Source organism: Maylandia zebra, linkage group LG22 (assembly GCF_041146795.1).
Source record: "Maylandia zebra isolate NMK-2024a linkage group LG22, Mzebra_GT3a, whole genome shotgun sequence".
NCBI classification, from domain to species: Eukaryota; Metazoa; Chordata; class Actinopteri; order Cichliformes; family Cichlidae; genus Maylandia; species Maylandia zebra.
In genome coordinates this window covers 11,180,602-11,205,210 of record NC_135187.1, presented here as the reverse complement: position 1 = coordinate 11,205,210, position 24,609 = coordinate 11,180,602, and the positions used below count along the sequence as shown (strand labels likewise).

General features: G+C 39.7%; 1 protein-coding gene across 1 annotated transcript in view; it reads right to left on the bottom strand.

Moving 5' to 3' along the window:
• The window catches only part of epha10 (EPH receptor A10), a 162,463-nt gene extending 144,124 nt beyond the window's left edge, over positions 1-18,339 (bottom strand). Inside the window, exon 1 of the mRNA XM_004548931.5 lies at positions 18,044-18,339. Within this exon, the coding sequence (XP_004548988.1) occupies positions 18,044-18,122 (79 nt within the window). The 5' untranslated portion in view covers positions 18,123-18,339. The remainder of the gene's footprint in view (positions 1-18,043) is intronic.
• Positions 18,340-24,609: the final 6,270 nt, after the last annotated feature.

The window sequence follows — 24,609 nt, the reverse complement described above, 5'->3', positions numbered from 1 at the left end:
ACTGATGATCGAAGAAAAGTCCTCTTAGTCATCTTGGCTCGATAAAGGACAGTTTGTTAATTAACCCAAGTCTTGTGTGATGCAGTGTGAGTCAGACGTCTGAGCGATGCCACCACTCTGCTTCATCATCAACATCCCCAAAAGTTGGAAAAAGAAAAAAAGAATTCACATGCTTCAACTGCATGATATTAGAGGAGACCTTTTGTGCTCATTTCAAACTCCATATTTTTTTCATAAAAGTGGGCTCCACTAGAGTGGCTTTGCATGATTCATAGTTCAGTAATCCTTATTTATCTTATTGGGCCTTTGTGCAGCCTGTCACTTTATGAACTGGTGGAAAATGCCCATTTTAACTCTCTCTCCTCTGACTTTAAGCCAACTTTCTTTCCAACTTTCTTCTGAGTGGCTGCCTCTCGCAAGCAGAAGGTTTAAACAGCAGGTGGGTGGGGGTTGCTGTTGTTCACAGCCAGACATTAAGGATATCAACTCTCGTTGGCATCATACATAACCAAGAGTAGGGGGAAAAAAGAACACTGTCTGAAATGATTTTAAACAGCTTTTTGGCTCACAGGGTTCACTGTTAGTATTCACACGAACCACCGTAAGAATATATTACAAGAATCAAGAAAAGTATATTTGATTCATTTGATTAAATACACTAAAAAAAAAACATAAATGGAGGCCAAATGTTGCCAAATTAATGATAATAATATTGATTATAATAACTTTTGGCTTCCTGGTGAGTTATCAAATGCTAGTACTGATAGTCTGTGTACAGCACACAGCACAGAAAACAATTACATTTCAGAAAGCGATAACCAAGTTTCATACGCATATAAATCTGTACAGTCCGGGCCGATGAACAGGCTACTATTGAATGCTTTAGTGGCATTTAGTGATTTATTTGCAGGCTCCTTCAAATAACCTCCATTACTTTGCCCCCATCCAAAACATAGACACACTCAAGACTTCAGAGGCAGGCAGGTAATTTGCCATTAACTCTAGCCACTCAATCCCTGAAACACTGCCAACTTCAATTGTGTTAGTGAGTTAGATAGACTAAGACAATGTGAAAGAATGCGAGAAAGAAGGAGGGAGAGAGATGGGGGGGGGGGTCAATTCAGTAAGCAAGACAAAGTGAGTGAGAAAAAAAGGAGGGAGGAAGGCACTTCCTTTCACTTCCTTTGCCAAAACATCCTTAGGTGCCCTGGAGACAAAATCTTAGTCACCTCAGCTTAGCACCAGTATGACCATCTGACCACTGTAGCATCACTTAATAACAGCCACATATCTGTACTATATGTACATAATCAGGCAGTGTTTTGTGCAAACATTAATTGATCCACATTTAATCCAGTCTGAATAGAGGAGAGGAGGAAAAAGCCACAGTCTAAAACCCACAGTCAACAGAGTTCGCAGAGCAACGTGCTATTGTGTTGTCTTGTGTTTTGTTCAAATGCAAATTCTACTGCAAAAAATTAATCTTACAGGCAGAACAGGAAGTGTTCAGCCTGAAGAATAAGAAGCCCAACCACACATAAACAAGCAAAATGGGAGAAATTGCCTGCATCACTTTTGCACACAGAATAATGCTAAGTAACCCTGTTAAAATTATTTAAATATACCCAATACATGAGCTTCCAGTGCTTACGTCCAGACACGGACCTACTACACAACAGCCACGCACAGCAAATGCATTAAATGTGAGGGCAAACCAATTATTGAAAATAAACCATTTCCTTGCCAAGGTACACTTGCAGACGGATATGGCACCACACACCCTGTCCTCAAGAAATCTTGAATAACCATAGCGAGCTCTTTAGCTAAGCAGGAGGGTATATACTGAATAAACATGTAGCACTTTAAGTGCCTAATTAAAAGAGAAAAGAAAGCTTAAAAATATTATTAAATAACTCATATTCCTATCACATGTAATATTGATACTACCAGTCTAAAATGTGACCAAGCATGTGTGACTTTGTCAGGTTGCTGTCGAGGTGGCAATCTCCAAACCAGATGTTGGACACCATAGGTGAAGGGAACCCTCAAGCTGAAGATAGAGCTCTATCAATCTTTGTTAGCCTGTAGGACCCTGGAGACAGCTGACAGGTTCAATGAGGCCATGGAGCAAGCCTTTTGGGTTGAGATCAGAGTGATTTTCACAAACCGTCAGATGACTCAGGAGGGGGAAGCAGCTTCCTACCCAGTCTTAAGAGCTTCAAAAAAAGAAGGCAACTGGACCGCTTTACTTAAAGAAGTCCAGTTGCCTTTTTTAAAGCTCTTACGACTATCGTGGCCTGAATGACTGAGAACCTACACAGACAGCTTTCTACCCACACTGTGTAGGGTGGGGATGGAGTGGTGCTGACCTCGCATGGGGATAAGCCATATCGAATGAGTGTTTGCCCTTCCCCTTGTTCCTCAAGGGTCTGGATGTTGTGGGGCTCTCCCGGTTGGCTCACCTCTGCAACAACACGTGAAACATGGGGACAGTGCCCCTGGGGTGGTGGCAATAATAATATTAACAAACCTTTTTAGAAAAAAGTCAAATAGACTCAAATATAATTCTGTCTGTTTGCTGTCAAAGATTCCTTCCTGCATCTAAACGTACAATATTTATTGTGGTTGGCCAAACAGAAAAACTGTTCTGTTCACAGTTTAATGTGTCTGTGCAGATAACACCAGACTCACTGCTTTCTGCACTGTAAGTGCAGAGTTTCTCGTTTCACTCAATAAGTGGATCCTTGCTACACTCATTTAAGACGTGCTTTACGAGCAAACCAACCAAAGGCAATAACTTTACTCTTAACAATTATATGAACATTTGTCTGCTGTTATCAGATCACTGGCAATGCTACATAAATGATTAAGAGAGTTACATTGGAAGGTATGTTTATGAGACAGATTGCAATAACTGGGCACCCAAAACAGTTAGTCACGCATGCAAAGGTTTGCTCGCTGTAGCATCTCACACCTGATAAAGGAAAGCCCCAGTAAGAAAGTGTGCTTTAGGGTGCAACAATTTAGATTAGCCTTTGAATCCACCTGAAGCACGCAGCTTATACTTGCAACAGTTGCTGAGGTTTATCCCCCCTGTGCCACACAGAAACAAACACACACACACACACACCTTCCTTCTCCCCTTTGCTTGTGCAGTTTTCTCTCAGCGGCTTTGGCTGCTACAACTTGATTTGCACATTTTCCTCTATGATATAGCATCTGCAGTCTTACTCTACTAGTTCTTATCCTGGCATCCATCTGTGATGTGAAAAAAGCAGGATTCACCTACTTTACTGAGTCTGTATATTGCTTAGCCTTCTTTTACTATGCCAGTGAGAATATTTGATGCTTCAGGCATGATCATACACTTTATAAGTTCTGAGTGACAAAATTAGAGTACATGAGATCTCACTGCGTCAACATAGTACAGAGAAATAATTCTGCCTGGTGCTCACATTGTTTTGTTGAAGAGAAATGGCTGGCTGGTCTTTGAAATAACCGATTAATAAAATGCCAGCCTCTTTGATTGGCTGGCTGTCTGACAGATAGACAAAGTGCTATTTGCCTCTGACTAACTTGATTATCAGCTGATTTATTTTTTTTTTTTTTTGATTGACTGCTGGATGCCTCACTAAATGCAATCCTGGCTAGCAGTATTAGCGGTTGCTTGCTTTCCAGTTTACCTGACTAAATGACTGGTTGTTCAGCCAGCTGGTTAACTGACTAACTGATTGGTTGTTTGGCGTGCTGATTGGCTGGCAGACGAATTGACTTGTAAACAGGAAGGCAACATTTAAAACAGAGGAAGCTGAGAAACAACAGGAGCACACTCCATCCAACCATCCTGCACTGATGACACTCTGATTGCAATCAAACCCAGACAAACAAAAATATTCACGTGAGTGCACACAATGCTACATGTTCAGAAATATACTTAAAGTCAGTATATTAACATGAATGAAGGCATGCACAAAAAGCCTAAGGAAAAAAAAGTGGCATCCTTGGGTGGCATGGTGGTGATTTTTGGATTTTGTATGTGTAAGCCTTCTGCCACAATAAAAAAAATATAGTTATACATAGTTATCTGTCTCTCTATATTGGGCCTATGATGGACTGACACCAGAAGGAACAGCTCCACTCCAGGTGTGTTAATGAATTGGATAAACAATTAAGATATGGATGGAATGGACAGAATCGATATAGTTAATGTGCACCGAGAAAAGGAGCTATGGTGATTATTTATCCTAATGAATTAATACTGGATCTGTCCAGATCAGCTCTGTGCCAAATTTCAGGCCAGGTCATTACCCCCATTATCTTCCTTATCAGCTCTGCAATTAATTTTTACTTAGTCCCTTTTCTTCTTTTCTGCCACTTTTGCCCTTTCTCCAAATTTTCTCAGCATCTCCAGTTCATTTCCTCTTCCCCTTCCTTAGTCACCCCTACAGTAAACTGAGCAGAATAAGTTTCATCCACCCTCCACCCCACCACTTAGCCTATTACTGTCTTTTTCATTCTCCTGTGCACTTTTGATAAACTGAGCTGATCTGGTCCCATGCTGGTATGTTAACCTTCCTTGCCACACACCACATTACATCCTCTGCCACCTACAAAGCTCACTCACGCCCAACCTCAACTGCTGATAAACTGAGAAGAGCAAGTCCCATGCTGGCATGTTAACCTGCCTTGCTCACTCACCTCATTACATCCTTCGCCATCTACACTTCACATACTCGCAATCATTCGCCCTCAACCTGGTCAGTAACACCTTTCATTAGAGATATTCTTCGCCACAGGGGGCTATCACTTCAAAGACGCCCTGCTTTCCTCTTCTGTGTCTGTGCTGAGGGGGTTCCAATGACAGGGTGCATGGGAGGGAGAAACAGGGTGAAAGGGGTATCATAAAAGTGACTGAGCCGGAGCGGCACGATTTATGTATTTATTCATCACCAAGGAAGCTGCGTATTAAAAGGTCAGGCAATTTTCCAGGTCAGCGCCCAAACCCACACGGTGAGGAAGCAAAGGGATAAAAAGGACAGGAGGAGAGGAGAGACAAGAGAGATAAAGAGAGTCAGAGCGGCTGAGATGGCAAGCCGGTAAAGGTGATATTGGCAGTTGGACATACATCAGTGCGTTCACACTTGAGGATGTTTTTGTGTGTTTATAAGCCAACTTTACCTGAGCACTCTGCATAGAGTGTTTGTTTGTGTGTGCAAGAAAGAGAGTGCATGTATGGCATGTGTATAGATTCACTTCTCTCTGCACACCGGCTGTGGTTAATGAGTTTGAAAGGTCAAACGCCTCTCAGAAAGATTAATGGGGTTTTCTATGCACAGGGTAATGGTTTACGAGGTCCAGCCGGACACATTTCCAACATGACGGCCATTACCACCACAGAACAGAAGAGGAAGGAGGTATCACAGGTAAAGACAAGGACGACATGAAACTGCTGGGCGATCACCGGGTAGAAAATAGCGTGCGTTAGTCATTCTAATCTATATCCTCGGCCATCAAAATGGCAACCATTCCTGTGCATGTGCACACAGCTTGGTAATTTAGATGACATGCATCACTTATTGCAATAGGCAGCAGCACTCATTACAATACTTTTTTTCTTTTCAATTTACAGTTTCAACAGGAATAGTGTTTTTCTTGAATAAGTTTTAAAATATCCTAATTGCTACATATTCTTATCCCAGTCATTTATGAAAACCTCCATCACTTGCTGTGTTTTTGAGCTACTCTATTTAGTCACAATCACCTTTAGATAAAGGTTCGGTGACAGCACAGGTATTTTACAAGACTCAGTAATCGGGTAAGAAGCTGTTGGTTGTAACATTTTAAAATGTCTCTATCCATCTCTGATGTAATCAAATTTACTTTATTTTGAATAGCTAACAATTTTTATTATTCGTTAATCTTGATGTTAAACACTATTCTGTATACATTTCTGGTATTTTAGCATTTTATATGAAGCCTAGATTCTTATTCGTTGTGCAAGAAGGCGTCACATCAGGTGATTTTTTCTTTTCTAGCATCACCTGACCTCAAAAATACAAGCAGAGTCAAAGAATTATCTTCAGTAACAAGTCTTTACCCCTGACCTTCACATCACTGAGCCTCACAGATAAACTCACAGATAAACTCAGCAACCCTTTTAAAGCACCTTAAAAACCTACACGAGTGTAGGAGAAATTGTGATGTTTTGAAAACATCTTTTTGAAACAGCTTTTTTTCCTTGCTTCCTACACTTGTGTGAGTGCAATCTATTTCATCTTCTACATGTTTGAGAAGGGGTGGGCAACTCCAGGCCTCGAGGGCCGGTGTCCCTGCAGGTTTTAGATGTGTCCTTGAACCAACACAGCTGATTTAAATGGCTAAATTAGCTCCTGAAGTTCTCCAGAGGCCTGGTAACAAACTAATCATGTGATTCAGGTGTGTTGACCCAAGGTGAGATCTAAAACCTGCAGGACACTGGCCCTCGAGGCCTGGAATTGCCCACCCCTGTGTTTGACTATGCATAATCATTGTCGATGAGTTACTGTAGTTTATATCTATATGAAATCAAATATTCCTTGATTATAATAAAGGAAATTTAGGCTGTATTTTACAGGAGTACATAGCATCCACTCATTTATTTCAACACATTTTACTAATCAAAACACAGCCTTGTGCATAGGCCTTGTTAAAAAAGTCTGAAGTGCTACAGTTTGACTCAGCTTAGAACTGCCTGTAACTGCCAAAGCTGCTATATCCCTGCAGTTTTGCACCAATATTACATAGCAGGACATATTGGAAGCAAGCACCACTGTAGAGGGGACAGAAAATCAGAGAAATTTAAGAAGAACAAGCATAATCCAGCATTTAATCATGTAAAAACTACTGAGTGCAGAATGATGTACAAATAAGTCAAAGTGTTTTTGTCCCCTGTCTTATGTGTACAGTCTCATCAGGTCAAACATGGAAAGCATTAAAAGGGAGCTTTCACAGGTCAGTCAGCCTCGACCAGAGGTAGCAACGCACACACTCACACAGCAGAGGAATGACAGAGAGACGGCTGGGTTCACTAGAGGTTTCTAGCATGACATGCGTATGCATGTTTACTGCTGAGAACATTTGTGAACAGCCTGAACAGAGTACAAGCCTCAGTAGGTGTGATTTCTCATGTGTCCCTAAAACATGCACAGCGTGTTGCTATTTAGGTCACATCACTCTTACGTAACATGCGGTGGACGAGTGGATAACATTGCCTCAGCTGCTGCCAGCCTGAAGGTTCCAAAGTATGTTGAAAGGACCTTCAACCCAAAAACAGAATTCTCAGTATTTTTTAATATATTAATATGAAATATTAAACTTGAAATTTTGAGCCCAACTCAGAGAACATCAGCTGTTGAAGCAGGTTTCCCAAAACATCACACTTACAACCAACTTTGATCTTAAGTGGATCGGACCAGTGGAACTCCTCTTTCTGTCGGCGCAAAGAAGTTATATATTTTAATATAGGAAAAGAAGTGCAATTTCAACAGTATATCTCAGCTTTTCTATATGATAAATAAACTGTGTTCCAGAAAATAAAAGAGGTAGAGGTAGAAGGAGTTTAGTTACTCATTTCCCAGACTGTCCTGTAATTATAAAAGAGAAAGATTTTGTTAATTCACAGAAAATGACCTTCCCCCCCACTGTGGATACACTTAAAAACAACCAAATATAATATATAGTAGATAGAAAAAATCCCTGTTTATTCACCATCATTTAATTATTTACCGGTTACTTAACTACTTTGTACGGTGGCCCTGAGAGGCCAAATGGATTGCAACTTAAGAAAACACCAGCAATAAGAAAAATGCTGCAAAAGCACACAAAACACAACGGAAATAGAAAAACGAAAACAGAAATAGGAAAAACAAAAACGGAAATAGTAAAAAAAAAAAAAACAGATTTCCGAACGCACAAGGGAAGTGTTTCTGGGGAGACAATAACCCGACGCACCAGTTGCAGGAACCAAAACATGTTAGGTAAGTGTGTTTTAATCTCATGATTCATATAATACTGATGACGGATTATTAGACTAATAGTCAGGCTAACACACTCACCTCTCATCTTTTGTTTCCTCGCAAAACCTCCACTTCTAATAAGTGTCTCCCAGCGCAATTCATATTTGGGTTCCTACAACTGGTCCGTCGGGTTATTGTCTCCCCAGAAACAATTCCCTTGTGCTTTTGGAAATCAGTTTTTTCCTATTTTGGGTTTTCCTATTTCTGTTTTCGTTTTTCCTATTTCCGTTGTGTTTTGCGTGCTTTTGCAGCGTTTTTCTTATTGCTGGTGTTTTCTTAAGTTGCAGTCCGTTTGCTGGGTCAATTCTGGTACACAGACCATAGGTTTGACACCCCTTAACCTTAAAGGCTTTGTGGAAACTGAATCAGTATTATCTCAGGTAGGCCAAAATTGACCAGACGAATCTTCAGCAAGTTTGCTATCACAAAGCAAAACAAGGTCCAAATTTTAGATTTGTAGCACTAACAGCAGGGTGTACAGTGGGTTGTATGCCCACAACAAATGGTAGAGGTAAGTAAAATTACACAGCATTGATCTTGTCATTTTACTTTTTTTATATGTGGTTGGTGCATGCCTCTGTCTGCATCTATGTGCTTTATACACATTCCAGGAGCTTTATCGCCTCCACGGCAGTGTGATGTGAATGCTGTAAGGCCACAAGCCTCAATTGAGGTTGATGGTCTCTAAGACAACACTTTAAAGGGAGGGCAACACATTTAACCTCAAGTTACAGCTCCTTTCCTAACATTTTCTACCAAAGCATGGTCTCTGATTTAAAAGGAATTGGTGCGACAGAGCATGCATTATCAAAAAGTCACATCTGCAAGTGGGTAACCACAAAAGGTCATTTTTCGCCCAGGGCTGGGTGATATCAAGTTTTAAAAGTATTGCATATAGCACTGCATAAAGCGTGTCTTCAGTAAAACACCTCCAGTGTTTGCAACTTACTTCTCACTGCACTCTTTGACTCATGCACATCTGCCCCTATTATCCCCCTGCATCTTAAGCTTGTTCTCAAAATTCTCCTGAAGCAAGAAGGCATAAAGAGAGCTGGTTCAACAGTGAATAACTCAAAGTTGAAAGCTCTGTTTTAACATTAAATATACACGTGTGTAAAGAGACACTAAGAAACACAGTGACTGCACAATCGAGGCAGCAGTACACAAACAACTCCTTCAACATGTGAAAAAGGAAACTGAAAAATATTATTTACCCAGATGGGTTTTCAAGGGCATGAATTTTGGACTGTCAATACATTTGGCCTGCAGCTCCTAGAAGTCTAGAGATGGAATGAGCAAACTCTTACGAGCTTGAAATACTTGCTTGAAATCCATCTTGTTTTTCATACCAAAGCCTAAATGAGTGGGTGAGTTTGTTTTCACCACTGGTAAAAAAAAAAAAAAAAAAAAAAAAAAGGAAATGAAATGAAATGAAATGAAATGGAATGAAATGGAATGAAATGCTGGGAGTGTGAGGGTGGCAGACTGACTGAGCTCCACCAAGTTGTCAGTTCAATTCCCAACATGCCCACCCACATCAAGTCTCTCGTTAATGTTGTTACTGTTTACTCTCAATGCAAAACACCCTGAGCAGGAAAGTCTGCCAAGAGCATAGTTACAGCTTCTCACAAATACACATCAGTGGCATTTATCAACTTTAGACATCTTAGGACAGAAACGCCTGCCAACAAGTGCTCCTCTAATCCATTAGTATCCCAACAAGAGTGGCAAAAATGAATAATGTGTTCAGAGTATCCATTCTATCAGGTAGTCTTAACTCTGAAAATCTGTGGGTGGAGACGTTTTTAATTTATTTTTTCTTTTATATTTACACTTTTTGCATATAACCTTTGAAAAACCTTTAGAAAACAGGCCCTTGAGATGTTTACATAAGGCTCTGGCATGAAAGCACATGTGAATTCACTGAAGTATGTCTCGTTTTTTGTTCATTTTGGGCTTCAAGATTTTTACTTTGCACTCTTCACATCTTCAGCATTAGAGGATTTCTTTTACTCTGCATACTCATATTTACACACTCTCTATGATGCAATAATATCAGAGAGTTTTAGAAAATTTATGATACTACCACAGTGTCCGTTTTGGTTGAGTGTAACCCACTTTTTCCTCCATGTGTCTAGAATTTACAGATGTTCCCTAAAAAAATGCACATGCTTAAACACAGAGGTTATACATACTGTGATTCCTGTTAAGATAACTATTTCTGTATTTTAATGTTCTTAAATTTTAATGAGTTCAGGTTTTGAAAATATAACCACAGCATTTATAATATTTTTTATTTAATAAAAATGCTAAAGTCCCAATCTTACAAATTTCCTGTTGTGACAAACTGTTTAGGATGCCATCCTCTTCCACTTAGCACTGTTTGGCCAGGTTTGTCATTTAACTCCAATATTTAGTGCGCCTGCGTCAGCCAGCATGCAGCCTGTTTCAGTTGCCCCTGCTTTTTGTCTCCTTAATTTAACTTTTTCTTACTTTTTTCTTTGTTCTTTACGTAGTATTTTAGAGTGTTTGTTTGTTTTAATAGCTTTCTTTTGATTACATAATTTCCTTAGGGAGCAATAAAGCATTCTGATTCGGATTAAAACAAAATGCAACATCACAAGATGCTGTCACCTTAAAGAAAGAATGAATAAATATTCAGCTACTGTAGATTCCTAAGCAAACAGTTCACTTTTTCCCCCTGCTCTTTTGCAGAGAATCATCTGCAGCATGTCAACCCCTTTTTACCCACAGCTGGAAATTTCCAGGCAGGGAAGAAGGTAAACCTGTTTCATTTACTGAGAAGAACTACAGTTTAAGTGTTAATAAATACATGAACTGGCTAAGAAAATGACTCTCAGCTCGATGTTTTACAAGATCTAAATGTATATGACACACCGAGTGACAGTCAGATTAGGGTTGAATGGTCAGCTGAAGACCTGAACATTGTAGGGAATTCATATTGTTCACACTTAGTTGGAATATTTCTAGGATGTTTTCTGTCCCCTGTAAAAAAATAAATAAATAAAAAAAAAAAAAAAAGTGGTATTATGGTGGCATAATATCAAGTTGAAACAAAATAGTCTCTGCTGTCCATGGACAGATAGCACTAACATTCATACTCAGTTTCTGATTTGATAGTTGTTTGCAATGTAGATCAGTTCAAGATCTAGCTCTAAAAATCAGAGGGGATGGAAGTGGGGGTATATTTTTAACCCCATTAAGCGTAAAAATAATTTAGCAGAGACAGAAACATGAACACCCACTTTAGCACATTGTATACTGGTGTACTGCTAATACACGCAAAGCAAAAGAAGTAATCAAATGCTACCATTGACAGCTGTTAAACAATTAACTCACCTGGTATTTGTTGCTTGCATTGACACATCCACAAGAACCAGAACAGACATTAAAAAACAACAAGTAGAATTTCAAAGCAGTTTCCTACGGGTTGAATGTTTACTTGCGACTGTGGTTAGCTGCCAACAGTTTACTGATGTGACTGTAAGTCTCACGAGCAGAAGTGCTACAGTTTAGAAAAAAATGTTTTGAATTATCTTTTTCACTATTGACAACAGATGTAAAAGAGACATGGAAAATGTTTGAATTTCACACTGCAGTTACACATACCTGGGTTTCTTGACAAATTAAAAACATTATTTTTGACGGTATGCCCACCGATCTAAGTACAAAAATGCAAGACCATAATGTAACATATAACTGAAACATCACTTAGTCCGTTAGTTGAGGAATGCTCCATTATCACTGTCAACAGAACGGTTTGAATGATATGCTTCCATTTGTGAGTGATGGGTTTCTTTTATTTAATGCAGTAAATTGAAAATCGTTGGGTTTTCAACAGTTTACCAAAAGATTGAAACGTATAAAGAGATCATCTTGGACTTTAGGAAATTGTAATAGACCTTTTTAAACATTTTAGAATGTTTAAAATCACATATTCAAATTAAGGAAATGACTTGTAGGATTAATATGCTTAAAATAATCATCACTTGCAGCTAGTAACTAACTAATTAACTGTATGAATGTAGCACTGTGTTCAAAATATAAATTATGGTTCTTTCTTAATATAAATGACTATTAAATATGGTGAAAAACTGCAAATAATGCAGAGTTATTATAGAATGGGAAACAGAATAATTGTAATTTTCACTTATTTACTATGTGAAAAGCATAAAAATAACTGCTACAATGGCGCTGAGCTCAAACTAATCTACCCACAGAAATAGGTAGAAATAAAATGATGTAACCATTAACAGGAGCAAAACGTCCGATTTCTCAAGCTGTACACAAATGTAAACGTTAAATATCCTTGCACTGTAGATAAAAGTTTTATGATTCATTTCATACGGTTCAGTTTTATTAGATTTGTAAAGCGCCAAATCATACCAACAGTCACCTCGAACACTTTATACTGTAGGGTAAAGACCCTACAATAACAGAGAGAAAACCCCAACAATCACATGACCCCCTATGAGCAAATTACTCAGGACTATAAGGCACTATATAAATGACAGGCAAACAACAGTTTAAGAATTGATTCATAATGTTTTTTAGTCTCTCACTGAGGTCTATTTAATTTCCTGTCTTTGCTGAAATACTTTTGCTGCAGCAACGATTCAATTAACCCACACGCAAATTAATAACATTTCATCTCATTTTAATAGAATTTACAATGTCAACAACAAGTTGGTCAAGCTACATTGCACTTTGATTACGCTCTTTCCAAAACTGCACAGTCTAAGGATGCTTTTCAGTTCTCTTGTAATAACAATCACAGCCAAAGTATGAAAGCCAAAATGGAAAAAAAAACAACCCAGACATTTCTCTCACGTAACATGGCTGCAAGCCAATGCGAATAAGTATGTGAACACACATACAGGCTGTGGTATTCATATGCATAGATAACAGCTGAAGGAGAGGTTTCAGCATAGATTAATCAGTTAAATGAGCAATAAATGTGTAGTCCATCTGCACTTCCTTCATCTATCATAGACAGCTGCACAAAGCCCCTTCGTAACTGTCCAATATGGCTGAAACACCTGCTAAAAACCCCCATTGTTCCCTCCTACCTCTAAACACACACAAAGATTGCTCTTTTTCTCTTCCATACACACACTCCCACCCTCTAGTGATAGCTCATTCTTGCGGACCCAGCAGAATAGCCCAGATCCTATAGTAGTCTCTTTACACTACACTGGACCAAAAAAAAAAAAAAAAGTAGGTGACCCCTACCGGTATCTAATACACATACATTACACATCCGCTCTCTTACACATGTAATTTATCAGCCTTTCAATTCCCGTGGAGTGGGGGGTAAATACGAATCTGGCTGAGCTGCTGAATTGACTTCTTATATTAACTCTTAGTCTGTTTGATCACATGAAACTTACAAGTGTTGTACAACAATGAGTGGTGGCAGCTTACAAGGCCCTCATCTCTAGCTCTCTTCCAACCGCCTTTATTCCCCTCCAATTTTCTTTCTGTCACTCCCTCCTACCTGTGTCCTTAGTCTTGAACTCAAGACACCGCCTCTCCCCTTTCTCTGCTTGTAACACGTAATTTTTGGGGTGAGGCTCCACCATCTCCCTCTCCCTCTTTTAATTTCACCACACCTGTGCCTCTACCCTCCCTTCTGCCTCAGCCCTCGTCTCGTCTTTCCAGAAAATGACAGTGTCCCCGAGGCCTTGACAAGAGAGCGCTGCACTGCTACGCCTGCCATCTTCACAAATCACTCTGACCTTTCATACTCACAGAGGTCAGAGTCATCTGATCTAACATGCACAGGTCTAAAGCAGTCCTTGCCAGCCAACGAGATGGTCTAGTGCATCGGTCCAGGGCCGTGGCAGCAGAGCAGAAATAACCTTGCAGTAATCACAGGCAATTAGCTCCAACTGATGCCTGGGAGGGTGGATAGCTACCCCTTTGCCAGTCTGGCAATAGCTGATGATCCCAATATTAGTAAATCAGATTGCTTCTAAGCACTAATTATAAGATTTAGTGATGATATGACATAGGAGTACAGTTTAATAAATATATAGATGAATTAAACTGCTTCCAAGTCAACAGAAGTATCTGTATCTAGATAAAGCTGTTTTTTGGCATTATAAAACGTTATCTATGTAATTGGCAGGCAATGTACACACATTAATCCAAGATTTGCCTGTCCTACTTAAACCAGTGCTTCAGTGTTTTAGCACAACACTTAAAATCAAAGATCTGTGGCCAACATCGGTGCAACAGTGACTGTGATAACACTGGATCTTACACATTCCATAATAATTAATAAATAATTTCAGCATTTCTAAGATTAACTGTCAACATTTTATTTTCAGTATTTCTGTTAAATTGGCTATTTTATTAAGGTTAAAGAATGAGGTGCATATGTTACGGTTTATCTGTTGCTTATGTGTCTAAAATGCTCACAATAATTGCTCTGGGGAAAATAAAAAGCCTCACATTATTTGTGGTAAAGTCAAACTCCAGACCAAACACAATGTAGATTTTTAAAGCGGTGCTGTTGCGGACGAAATAAATGGAAATATGCAGGTTGAAGCAAATTCTTCCTGGGCAATGCAAATAGAGGTGAAGATGTCACTATGCAAGATGAAAAATGCTTTAGCCTGAGCGTTTTTCTCATACCAAAACTTACTGACTTTACTTATGCATGGGCATACAGACACAAACTGGGGTAAATAAAAACATGAAAGAACCACAATTCCGGTTAAGGTCTGGGATCACTGGCTGAGCTGTCCACAAACGCACCTTCTACACAGTCAAAGGGTCAACAGGTACACTGGCACAGAATTCAAGATGTAGTCTTATCTCTGTTTTAATGCTATACCTTTCTAGCATGTAAAAACCCCACTGTTAAAAAAAGTCTAAAGTCTCTGAAGAAATCCATTAGAAATAGTTCAGTTCAGTCTCAGTTCTAAGGATCAGTCACTGCATTATAATGAAACAGGCACTTTGGGTATGTATGGATATTGTGGATCTATCATTAAACATGTTCGATCATAAAAATACTAAAATTGTATCACTAATATTTCAGTTTTACAATGCATTACGGTAAATAATGGTACCTGTAAATATGAAATTAGATATGGCATGCTGGTTTGGGAAGAGTGCCAGTATAATAAGGCTCTAGGTAAACAATAGACTGCTGCATGTCTGCCAAGAGCATAGTGCAGGCAGTTCACAACAGTCATTCTGATGCAGCGAGCAAGTGAACAAAGCTACGGTCCCACAAACAGGATAAACTCACAGGTTACGCTGCAGTTTCTGAGACTCTTCCACCTCACGTTTTCAATCACTCCACTCTTCTCTCACTCTGCCTCTATTGTTCTGTATGAGGGTTGTTCCCTCTCTCAGCTTAGGACAGGATGGATGGATGCAGAGGGAGAAAGGGAGGGAGTGATGGAGGAGAGAGAAAGTAAATGAGATCCCAATGAGATGCCAAGGTGCGTTAGCGGTGAGGTGTGGGGAATGAGAAAAGAGACCTGAAGGGAGGAGGAGTGGCTAGATTGACTGTGTGTAATGCGCTAGAGTACGATGGTGGACACCCGGCTCTGCCTGTCGGAACCCCCTGGTCATATTAGTGTTTGCTAAGTCAGCTAAAGAGGTTGAGCACATGCGCAAGCAGGAAGAAGATGGAGGAAAAAAAGAGGAGCAAAAGAGAGGAGAAATAAGAGGGTCATGTGTGAGAGGACGGGGGGAAACAAAGAAAAACAGGAAGAAAGAAAATAGAGGGAGCGCTAAAGGAAGGAACAACAACATAAGAATGTAGCTGCACATTAAAGAGGCAGGAAAATGCTGCTGGCACACGAGGGGAAATGAAATAAGAGCACAGAAATACTAAATGATATATAGAACTGGGAATAACAGCTACTGAAGGATTAGAATAGGCACAAGGGCAGACCAAAAAAGGGAATCATCAGGAATGCTAATCAAAGAGTGTGTGTATATAGATATATGTATATATATAATGCAATGCATTAGTAGATACAAAATTTCAAATGCCTAAACGCACAAATGCAATTCTCTGTTGAAAAGGCCGTCGTGTGCCTGAGCTTCTTGGTTAGAACTAACAGAATGCATGTAGACAGGTGGGTAAATTGCCTCATTTAATGTGGATATAATGGGGGAAAAAAGTGGAGGGAAAAAAATCTCCCCTGTGTTTTCCCCCCATCTCTCAAATCCTTAGGAACAGCGAGAAGAATTGCTGCCAATACAAGCCTTCAGGAGCACATTGCTTTCACAGCAATTAATCGCTGTCACAACATCAATTAAACAAAAGCTAGCATCCAAATCCGGCTACCCAGCATTCCAGAGAACCAAATCAATCTGGCAATGCTCTAGAGGAAATGTGTGTATGGGTAAATGAAGAGTACAAATGTGGGCATGTGACTTTTCATATGTGAATGAGTCTCTGCATGCGTGCCCACAAAAAGGGGCCTTTAGTACCAAAAAAATGCCACACCATGTACATGCGAACAAGTGTATGTTTCATTAGAAAGCCTGCATGCAGGTGCAACGTGTGCATGCCAAGTGAGTGTGTGCATTTGACCGTGGGCTGCATGTGCGCCAGTTCTGCTCTAATGTGTGTATATGTATAATGTATAATGCATAATGCGTGTCAATGATGTATGGGTGTAAAGTGTGTCAAGTGTGCCAAAAGTAGACTACTTTTCTCAGAGTCAATATTGGTTACTATACACTACAGCTGCATGTTTGTTTGTGGCTTTACAGTGACTTTACACCTGAACCAGCAGCCAGAAATGCATGTCCATTCAGCAGCTTGGGTTAGGCTGAATGATTAAAATCTCAATTTGTCTACAATATCTTGGATAACTTGCTGGTGGTGAAAGTATTTACCTGTGGCAATCAGCCAGGGTGCTGGTAAATCACTGGACCACAGCAGTACCTTCCCAGCTCTCTCACACACCTCAGTGCAGATGCAAACGGGCAATTAAACAAGCCAGCAATCCACATCCCAATCCCACATCAGCATTAAATCTATATATAATCCCCCACTGAATCACACATTGTTCTCCTGCATAACCACTGTTTCATAACTTCATTTAATGCCGCTGAAGAGCCAAAGAGAGGAATTAATGCCGCCGCCTCGCTATTTAAAAATTGATGAAGAAAAATAGAAGGTAAAGTGAGCTGAATGGGGAGATTCATACAGTCAGATAAGCACTGAGTCAACATCTTATAATGCATCCCGTGGTCCGCGTCACAGCTTCAGTGACTGAGTATGAAAAGACAAAGAAACCAGTTGCACAAAGATGCCGCGACGAAAGCCTTCCGTACAAGTCATATCTTTGTGGCAACAGCCCGAGGATTTCTTTTTCATAACGAGGACGGCTGTCTGAACCAAACTCACTTCCTGAATAAATCATAAAGTAAATGTTAAAGCAAGCACTGGCTCTATGTGGGATCACACATCTGTCACAGCGCATAGTCTACACTTTGTGCCTTTACAGCAAAACCTTTAAACTTGTGCACATCACTATTTTTTTTGTCAAGTTTACCATCTAAACTCTGTAGCACTGCTGTTAAAGAGTAATCCGTTGTTTTTGTTTGCTTGTTTTGTGACAAACTAATAAACTAAAGTGACGTGTTTGTCTGTGTTAAACTGAAAGATTAAAAAATCTGATCTATTATCCGGACGCTTGAGAGCCGTCGCTTTGAATTCAGCACAAATGCGTTTTCTGTCACACTACAGCTTTTTCAAACGCATCTATCGCTCCATTATCTGGTAATCACCGCCTCTCCATCTATCTCTCTAATGTTTTTCTTTTGTTTTTAATTAAAAGTCCGCCAACATTAATTTCCTCTTATGCACCTGCTTCTCATCACAGGATAAGTGCAAATGTCAAACTATCTTTACGGCGGACATCTGTCTCCTGATTAAGGCTGCCGTAGCCAGTTTGGGAACAACCGATCCGTTAATTTTTTTCACATACCTTCTTCTGCATTGTAGTCTTTCACTTCGTTCAGCAATAATATCCAAAGCACCGAAATCAGCGTTTTACGGAGATCCATGTTTCTCTGGCCAGTTCCGCGGGGCTCTTGTCATCTCTCTCCAGCCTGCGCGCAACGCACCGCAGCAGAGACGCACTCAGTGTTTGAATCGAGCGAATGCCGTCTGGGCAAGTAGTGCGGGATCCGGAGAGCCACGCGGCCTATTTGATATCTCGGGGGAGGGTTCTGAAGGGGAGATTGACATCGAGCGAGCGCAATGAAGTGGGACGCGGAGTAGTGGGTACTGCAGGGTCGACCTATCAAGGAACTGCAACCTGGAATCTTCACGCCAGGTGTTTTCACTATCTAGAGCGAACAGACCCGAATCCGCAGTAGAGCTCCGTTTTCGCTTATGTCGATGTCCTCACAGAAAGTGACGTGAGTAACTTTGCTGAGTAAAGACCAGGGATATTTGGTAGTTATATCATGACGTGTGTTAGAGTTTAATGGGGATTATTTGCTTCTGTTTTCAAAGTATTTGTTCAGTGAGCAGCAATTCTGAGAGTAATGTGCAGGATTGAGGGGACGTCCTGAGTGGGAGGGTAAGGAGTCCTCGCTTAGCTGGTGTTGTTTCATTTGGATAGTGCAGGATTTTTTTAAATAATATATATGTAAATGTAGCAAAGCAAGATTATATATACAACATATACCATATATAATTTAAATCAAGCTAATTTAAATCAACATTGTAAAGGTTCGCGCTTTACTTTTGGTGGCTTTGAAAATACAGAAGTATTGAGCCAGCTTAGGCAAAAAACAACAACTTTAAAGTTGCACAGTGGGTTTTAATCTAATTAACAAAAACAGTTTAAGATATTACAGTCTTTTCCTTTCAATTAACACACTGACTTGAGATCATTTCTGTAATGAAAATCACTATCCTCCCCATGAGGGCTACATTGATTTGGTGCTACTTAAAGTGAGGAGACATGCTCATACCATTCTGCAGCAAGCAAGTAATATTTATTTGAGTCCTTAAGACAGCAAGATGAATTAAAACAATGAAAATACTGTTTCAAGGGTTTGCATCATTGTAACCCAAAGACTATTACTTAACAGTCTCTTGTGTCTTCCCTCACTGTCATAGCCACATGCTGAAAGACAGTGTACACACACACACACACACACACACACACACACACACACACACACACACACACACACACTACTTTGAATTGATCATTCTCACAGTTTAGCTTGGAAAGCAATACAGTTTATTGCAGATTGTCAAGCGAGATACTGTTTTTGTAAAGCGAGAACTAGTGATGTGAACACAGGTTGAAACTCCAATCAATAAAATCTTTTCTGAACGCTCAGAAGCGAGGCCTGCAGGAGATTCAAAGGAGCATCTTCCCTTTATATGACTATTTTTAAAGAAACGAAAAAGAAATCATCACATGTGCTTCATTCAAAATATGAGAACAGATTGATCTCGATGGCATGAAAAATGTCTCTACACAAACAGTTCATATGATTGTTTCCATATAGGTTCAGTTATTTTGATCTTGTTCATTTACATGTCTAACTGTTCTAGGTAGAATCACTCATTTTGTCACTTACTTAAACTGAAATTATAGCTGCATAAAACCTGATTTCAGAGTTCAAAATTGAAGCCAGAAGCTGAAAATAAATAATAATAATAATAATAATAATACATTTTATTTAAATAGCGCCTTTCAAAGCACCCAAGGACACTGTACAACAGATAAAAACTGGAAATATACACAATGATAAAAATAGAAGATAAAAGTTAAAACATACAGTAAGTAAATAAGTAAGTAAGTGGGGAAAAAAGTAAACAGCCTATAGAAATGCCTCAGTGATATCCACCACTTTGCAGCTCTTCAGTGTATACTACCAACCTTGGCTATTTAGCTACTTTTCAAACTTTAATGACATGGTAATTAAAAGGGTAGTCAGCACACCTAATTTCCCCCTTAAGCAAATCCTGCAACTGCCAGACATAAAGCAGCTCTCTAATAAATGTAAGTACTTTTAATAGCGTGCACACACATAAGCTCCCCTTTCGTGCAATTGTATGCAAGCACACTCTAACACAGTACAGTGTACATTCTTCCTCCTATATGCTTCATAATACGCGGTAAGAATCATCATCGCAGTTTTCACCCAGCCCCCTCGCTATTTCTGCTCTCTCTACTCGACCACAAGCTCGCGCACACACATACGTATAAACACACACTCACACACAGATTATGGCCCATCAGCCTGACTGATCCTCCCCAGCAGGGGGGCTGGTAGCCTCAGCTCTGGGAGCTGATGAACATGATCATCTGTCCTCCTCTGTGGTCATTACTCACCAAGGACAGAGGCCAACAGCCCCACTCACTCATTCTGTGTCTCTCAGAGTCCATTATGTACATGCACACAATCGTCTATTTTTTGCTCTCAGTTTCACATCACATATCTACCACTTAAATGTCTGGCAAATTTCAAAGCTTAAATTCAAAATGTGGGATCACATTTGCTGTGGTTTTACCACAAAGCCCACGTGTCCTTGTTCAACTCACCTTATCACGCTTCTGTGCTGGCAACAGCCAGTGATGGGGGTATTATGTTTTTGGCTACTCTGGCCAGCAGATTTTCATGAAAAAAAAGGGTATTGAAGGAATTTTGAATTTGACACACATAATCACAGGGCTTCATGGGTGAGCTGGTTGTATTTGGGTGGTCAAAATCCAAAGTTCAGGCCTCTGAGGGCTCAGGAGGTATGCAGCAGTGATAATAAAACTTGACAAAAATGTCCGATTGGATAAATCGATGATGATATTAATATCTGAAAAGTCAAAGGTAAATTTCGTTGTGAGACTGGTGACAATGAAAACTGTGGAGAGTGTGTGAAGAATCCACTGCCTAATATCTTTGCAATTACATTCAAATTTTAAACCTGCCATGGTTAAAACTTTCTGTTGTATGAAAATCAACTGTACCTCCTGGTCATTCACTTAGACGGCAAGCATACAACTGCAAGGGAGTTATACTTTTTTAAAGTAAGGAATATTGTGTAGTTTAGTACACACTAGGGAGTGTTTTTGGGGAGCAGGATGGTAACAATAGAACAATAAAATAAACTATATTTCCCACAATTCATGGAAGGATGAAAGAACATGTCACTAGATGGAATTATGTGCGACACTGGGGATATGATTTGATGAAGCTAAGGGCTGCAGCTTTGAAGTTGTTGGGTTTTTTCCACCAGATTTTAAAAAAAAATCGATTCCTTTGTTCAAAGCATTAAAGGAAAAACTAAAACAAAAATAGCCAAAACTAATTGTTTACATTTGGTTAAACCATTAACAAAATGTAAACAATTAACATCTATGATGTAATGCAGTGATCTCTACTACTTTTAGCATGCTAACCAGCTTGCCTTGACTTGATCCCTTGTAATATTGCTTTGAACTTCATGATAGTCAATTAATGTAGCCTCTACTCTGCCCTCTGTCCAACAAAAGAGATAGAAGATCCAGCATTGCTGAGAGAAGATATTATTCTGCTATAATTCAGACTTTCAGTCATTTACAGACTGTAAATGACTGAAACAGTAAATGCAATGTTGGCTAAAGTTCCTGGTAAGCAACACTGTAGGATTAAAAAGATTGCTCAGTGTCGTTTGCCGCATTTAGCTTCTTTGCACTCCACTTATGACAAATGCAGAAACCAGACAACATTGAGGACTTGAGCCATGTTTCCCTCAGCAAGCCATGATTGTGTAGCTTCTCAAGCAAATCATTATGCTGATTGGTTGTAGAGCGATTTCTACACTGTAGTGGTGACTGTGTATGATATCAGGAAACAAAGCACAATATGCAGATATCCATGTGTCATAGAAATTAAAGAAGGCAATAAGTTATCAATCTAAGATACTCATTATAGTGGAATTACACTGTACCTTATTCTTACTTCAGAACACTGGAGTTTTGTGTGGTCTGTTGAAATTAACGTCTATTACATATACATATAGACATATATATGTATATATAGAACATATATATGTCAAAGAAGAAAAGTCCTACTCTTTTATTCATTCTTTTGTAAAAGTGCAAAAAGTTTTTTTTCACCCCTTTCTCCTTCTGTCATGACATGCCCACACAATGGAGGTCAATCTACAGCAACACTTCCCGGTGGCGATGTGTTTGCATTATTGATCGGAATACAATTAGGCTACCACAACAAGTAAAAGTAAATACCTTTGTGTATACAGAGGAGGCAGTGAAGCAGTTAATTGATATAAATTCTGCACGAGCTCCATGTACACATATATGTACATGCAGCTTCATTACCTTGCAACAATTTCATGCCCAGGCTCTTTGCCGGTCCCTCCCTCTTCGCTTCATCTCACATATTTTTCAAAGATGGATGAAGAGGAGCAAAGTCACCTGACCTTTTCTGTTCCCGGCCTCTTTTCCCCATCATCTCTGCAGAGCCAGCGGTAGCAGAGATAATTAGGGAAGAGGTTACTGAATACAACTGTGACTGTTTAATCAGACATTTTCCACATTATGATTTGAAACTTACCAAACATCCAACTAAATAAACACAAGGTAGCTCAATTTCTTCTTTCTCCTCCTTTCAGAGTAACCAAGCAACATAATTGTACACCACAGACATTTTCTAGTAAGGAGCCCTCTGGACCAGGACTAAACCATGCTGCCTGTGATGCAGACTAGAAAATTCCCAGTTCCAACCAGGAATCTTTATTGTCATTCCAGCTTCGACCCCTCTGTCTATTTCTTTGTGTATCTGTGATCATAAAGGAAGAAAATATCCAGCAAATACTGTTTTCTTCACTATCCAACAGCTCTTCTTGCTTCTGAGTCACTGGCTTATGTCAAAAACTTTGTTTTGGAAGCTATCTCAGTTTTAGAAGTGCATGCATATAGTTATTTTAGTGATCATGATGAGGAGCACAATGACACCCCCCCCCCCCCTCCCCACCCCCCAAAAATAAAAAAAAAATCACTTCACAGACCAGTGCATTGGAGCTTTTAATAGTGGGATGTGCCACACGAGCTGTGTGACCACATGCATGCACAATCAGCTCAATTCTGGAGGTTTATTACCTTGCAACAGTGTCATTCTTATATGCTCTTTGATCCCCTGCCTCTATGCTCACCCTTGCAGACACATTACAGAGGTGGGGAAAAATAGAAGCAACAACATCAAAGTCACATGTCTGATGTGAAAGTCAACACAGGAGCAAAACGGAGAGGGAATTATATTTCAGATTTGCAATGTCAGATTTGGCTTATACTGTACCTCACTCAGATTAGCACAGTGACGCTGGTCATGCCCACACCAGTGGTCTATCTGAATCAGCCAGCGTGTGTCAGCTGACCCTCCTCCATAATCCTTCTCTTGGAAACTGATTGGAAGCTGCAAGGCTCCCTGGTTAACTATCATTTTAGATTAAATAATTCAAATCTCATAAAAGCTTAAATATTATTTAACCAACTTTCCAAAAAGGGAGAGAGAATAGCATGACAGGGAGAGAAATATAAAGTACACTCAGGTGGGTGAGAAAAGGAGAAAAAGAGATGGAGTGGAAAAATACACTGCATGCAAAGTGGGATCAGTAAGCAGCACTGTAAAGCTCAGGTTCACAACTGTTAACAGGAATTTGTAGGCAACACAGAAAATATCCAGGACGGGCTGGGAATTGGTGTGGAACTTGAATTTCTGGCAGTTAAGAAGCAGTTGAAAGTGAAACTGTTCTTTTTATTGGGAGCCAGTAAAGGTGTCATTGTTTTATGAGTGTTACTCGGATGTTACAAGACATACTGATCTCATAAAATCTACAGTATATCATCAATAAAAGGAGATGTAGTTTGGAGGAGTTATAAGTCACAATTAGGGTGGTGAGTGGTTTTATTTGTGATACTCCAGTGGTCCCTCCTCCCGCACCTTCTACTATGTTACTGTAATTTCAGAGATTTAAAACGATCTTAGGAACATGGTGGCTAGAGAAAATGTAGGAGAGGAAATGGAGTAATAGAAGGAGACAGTGAAGGGAGCAGGTGTTTTGATACCAGTAGGTTCCACGTCCCAGACATATTGTGCCATAGCTGTGTTTGTCCCCCAGGGTGGACTCCTGCAGATTCTGCCACTGAAAGGGTGTTAATGTGTCGCTGAAAGAGATACGCACATATACGTTACACAATCATGCGAGAAAAAGTTAACACACATTAACAGACCCACACATATATCCCAACAGCCACACTCACAGCAGAGGTGGCAGAAGTAGATACAGATTGTTTTAAACAGACACGGGGGAGCAAGCGTCACTCTTTGCTTTATGTGCACAGAATCATCATTCCCTTTACGAGATGATTAACTCCCAGGCGCTAATCACATCAACATTTCATAATGAAATTAGATTACAGATACGCTCTAACAATATCTCTGGATGCATTGTTTTTATCGCCTTCATTAGTATTTCTATAATAGCCTGTTTGTGATTTGCTAGTGGATTTATTACAATAATACTTTT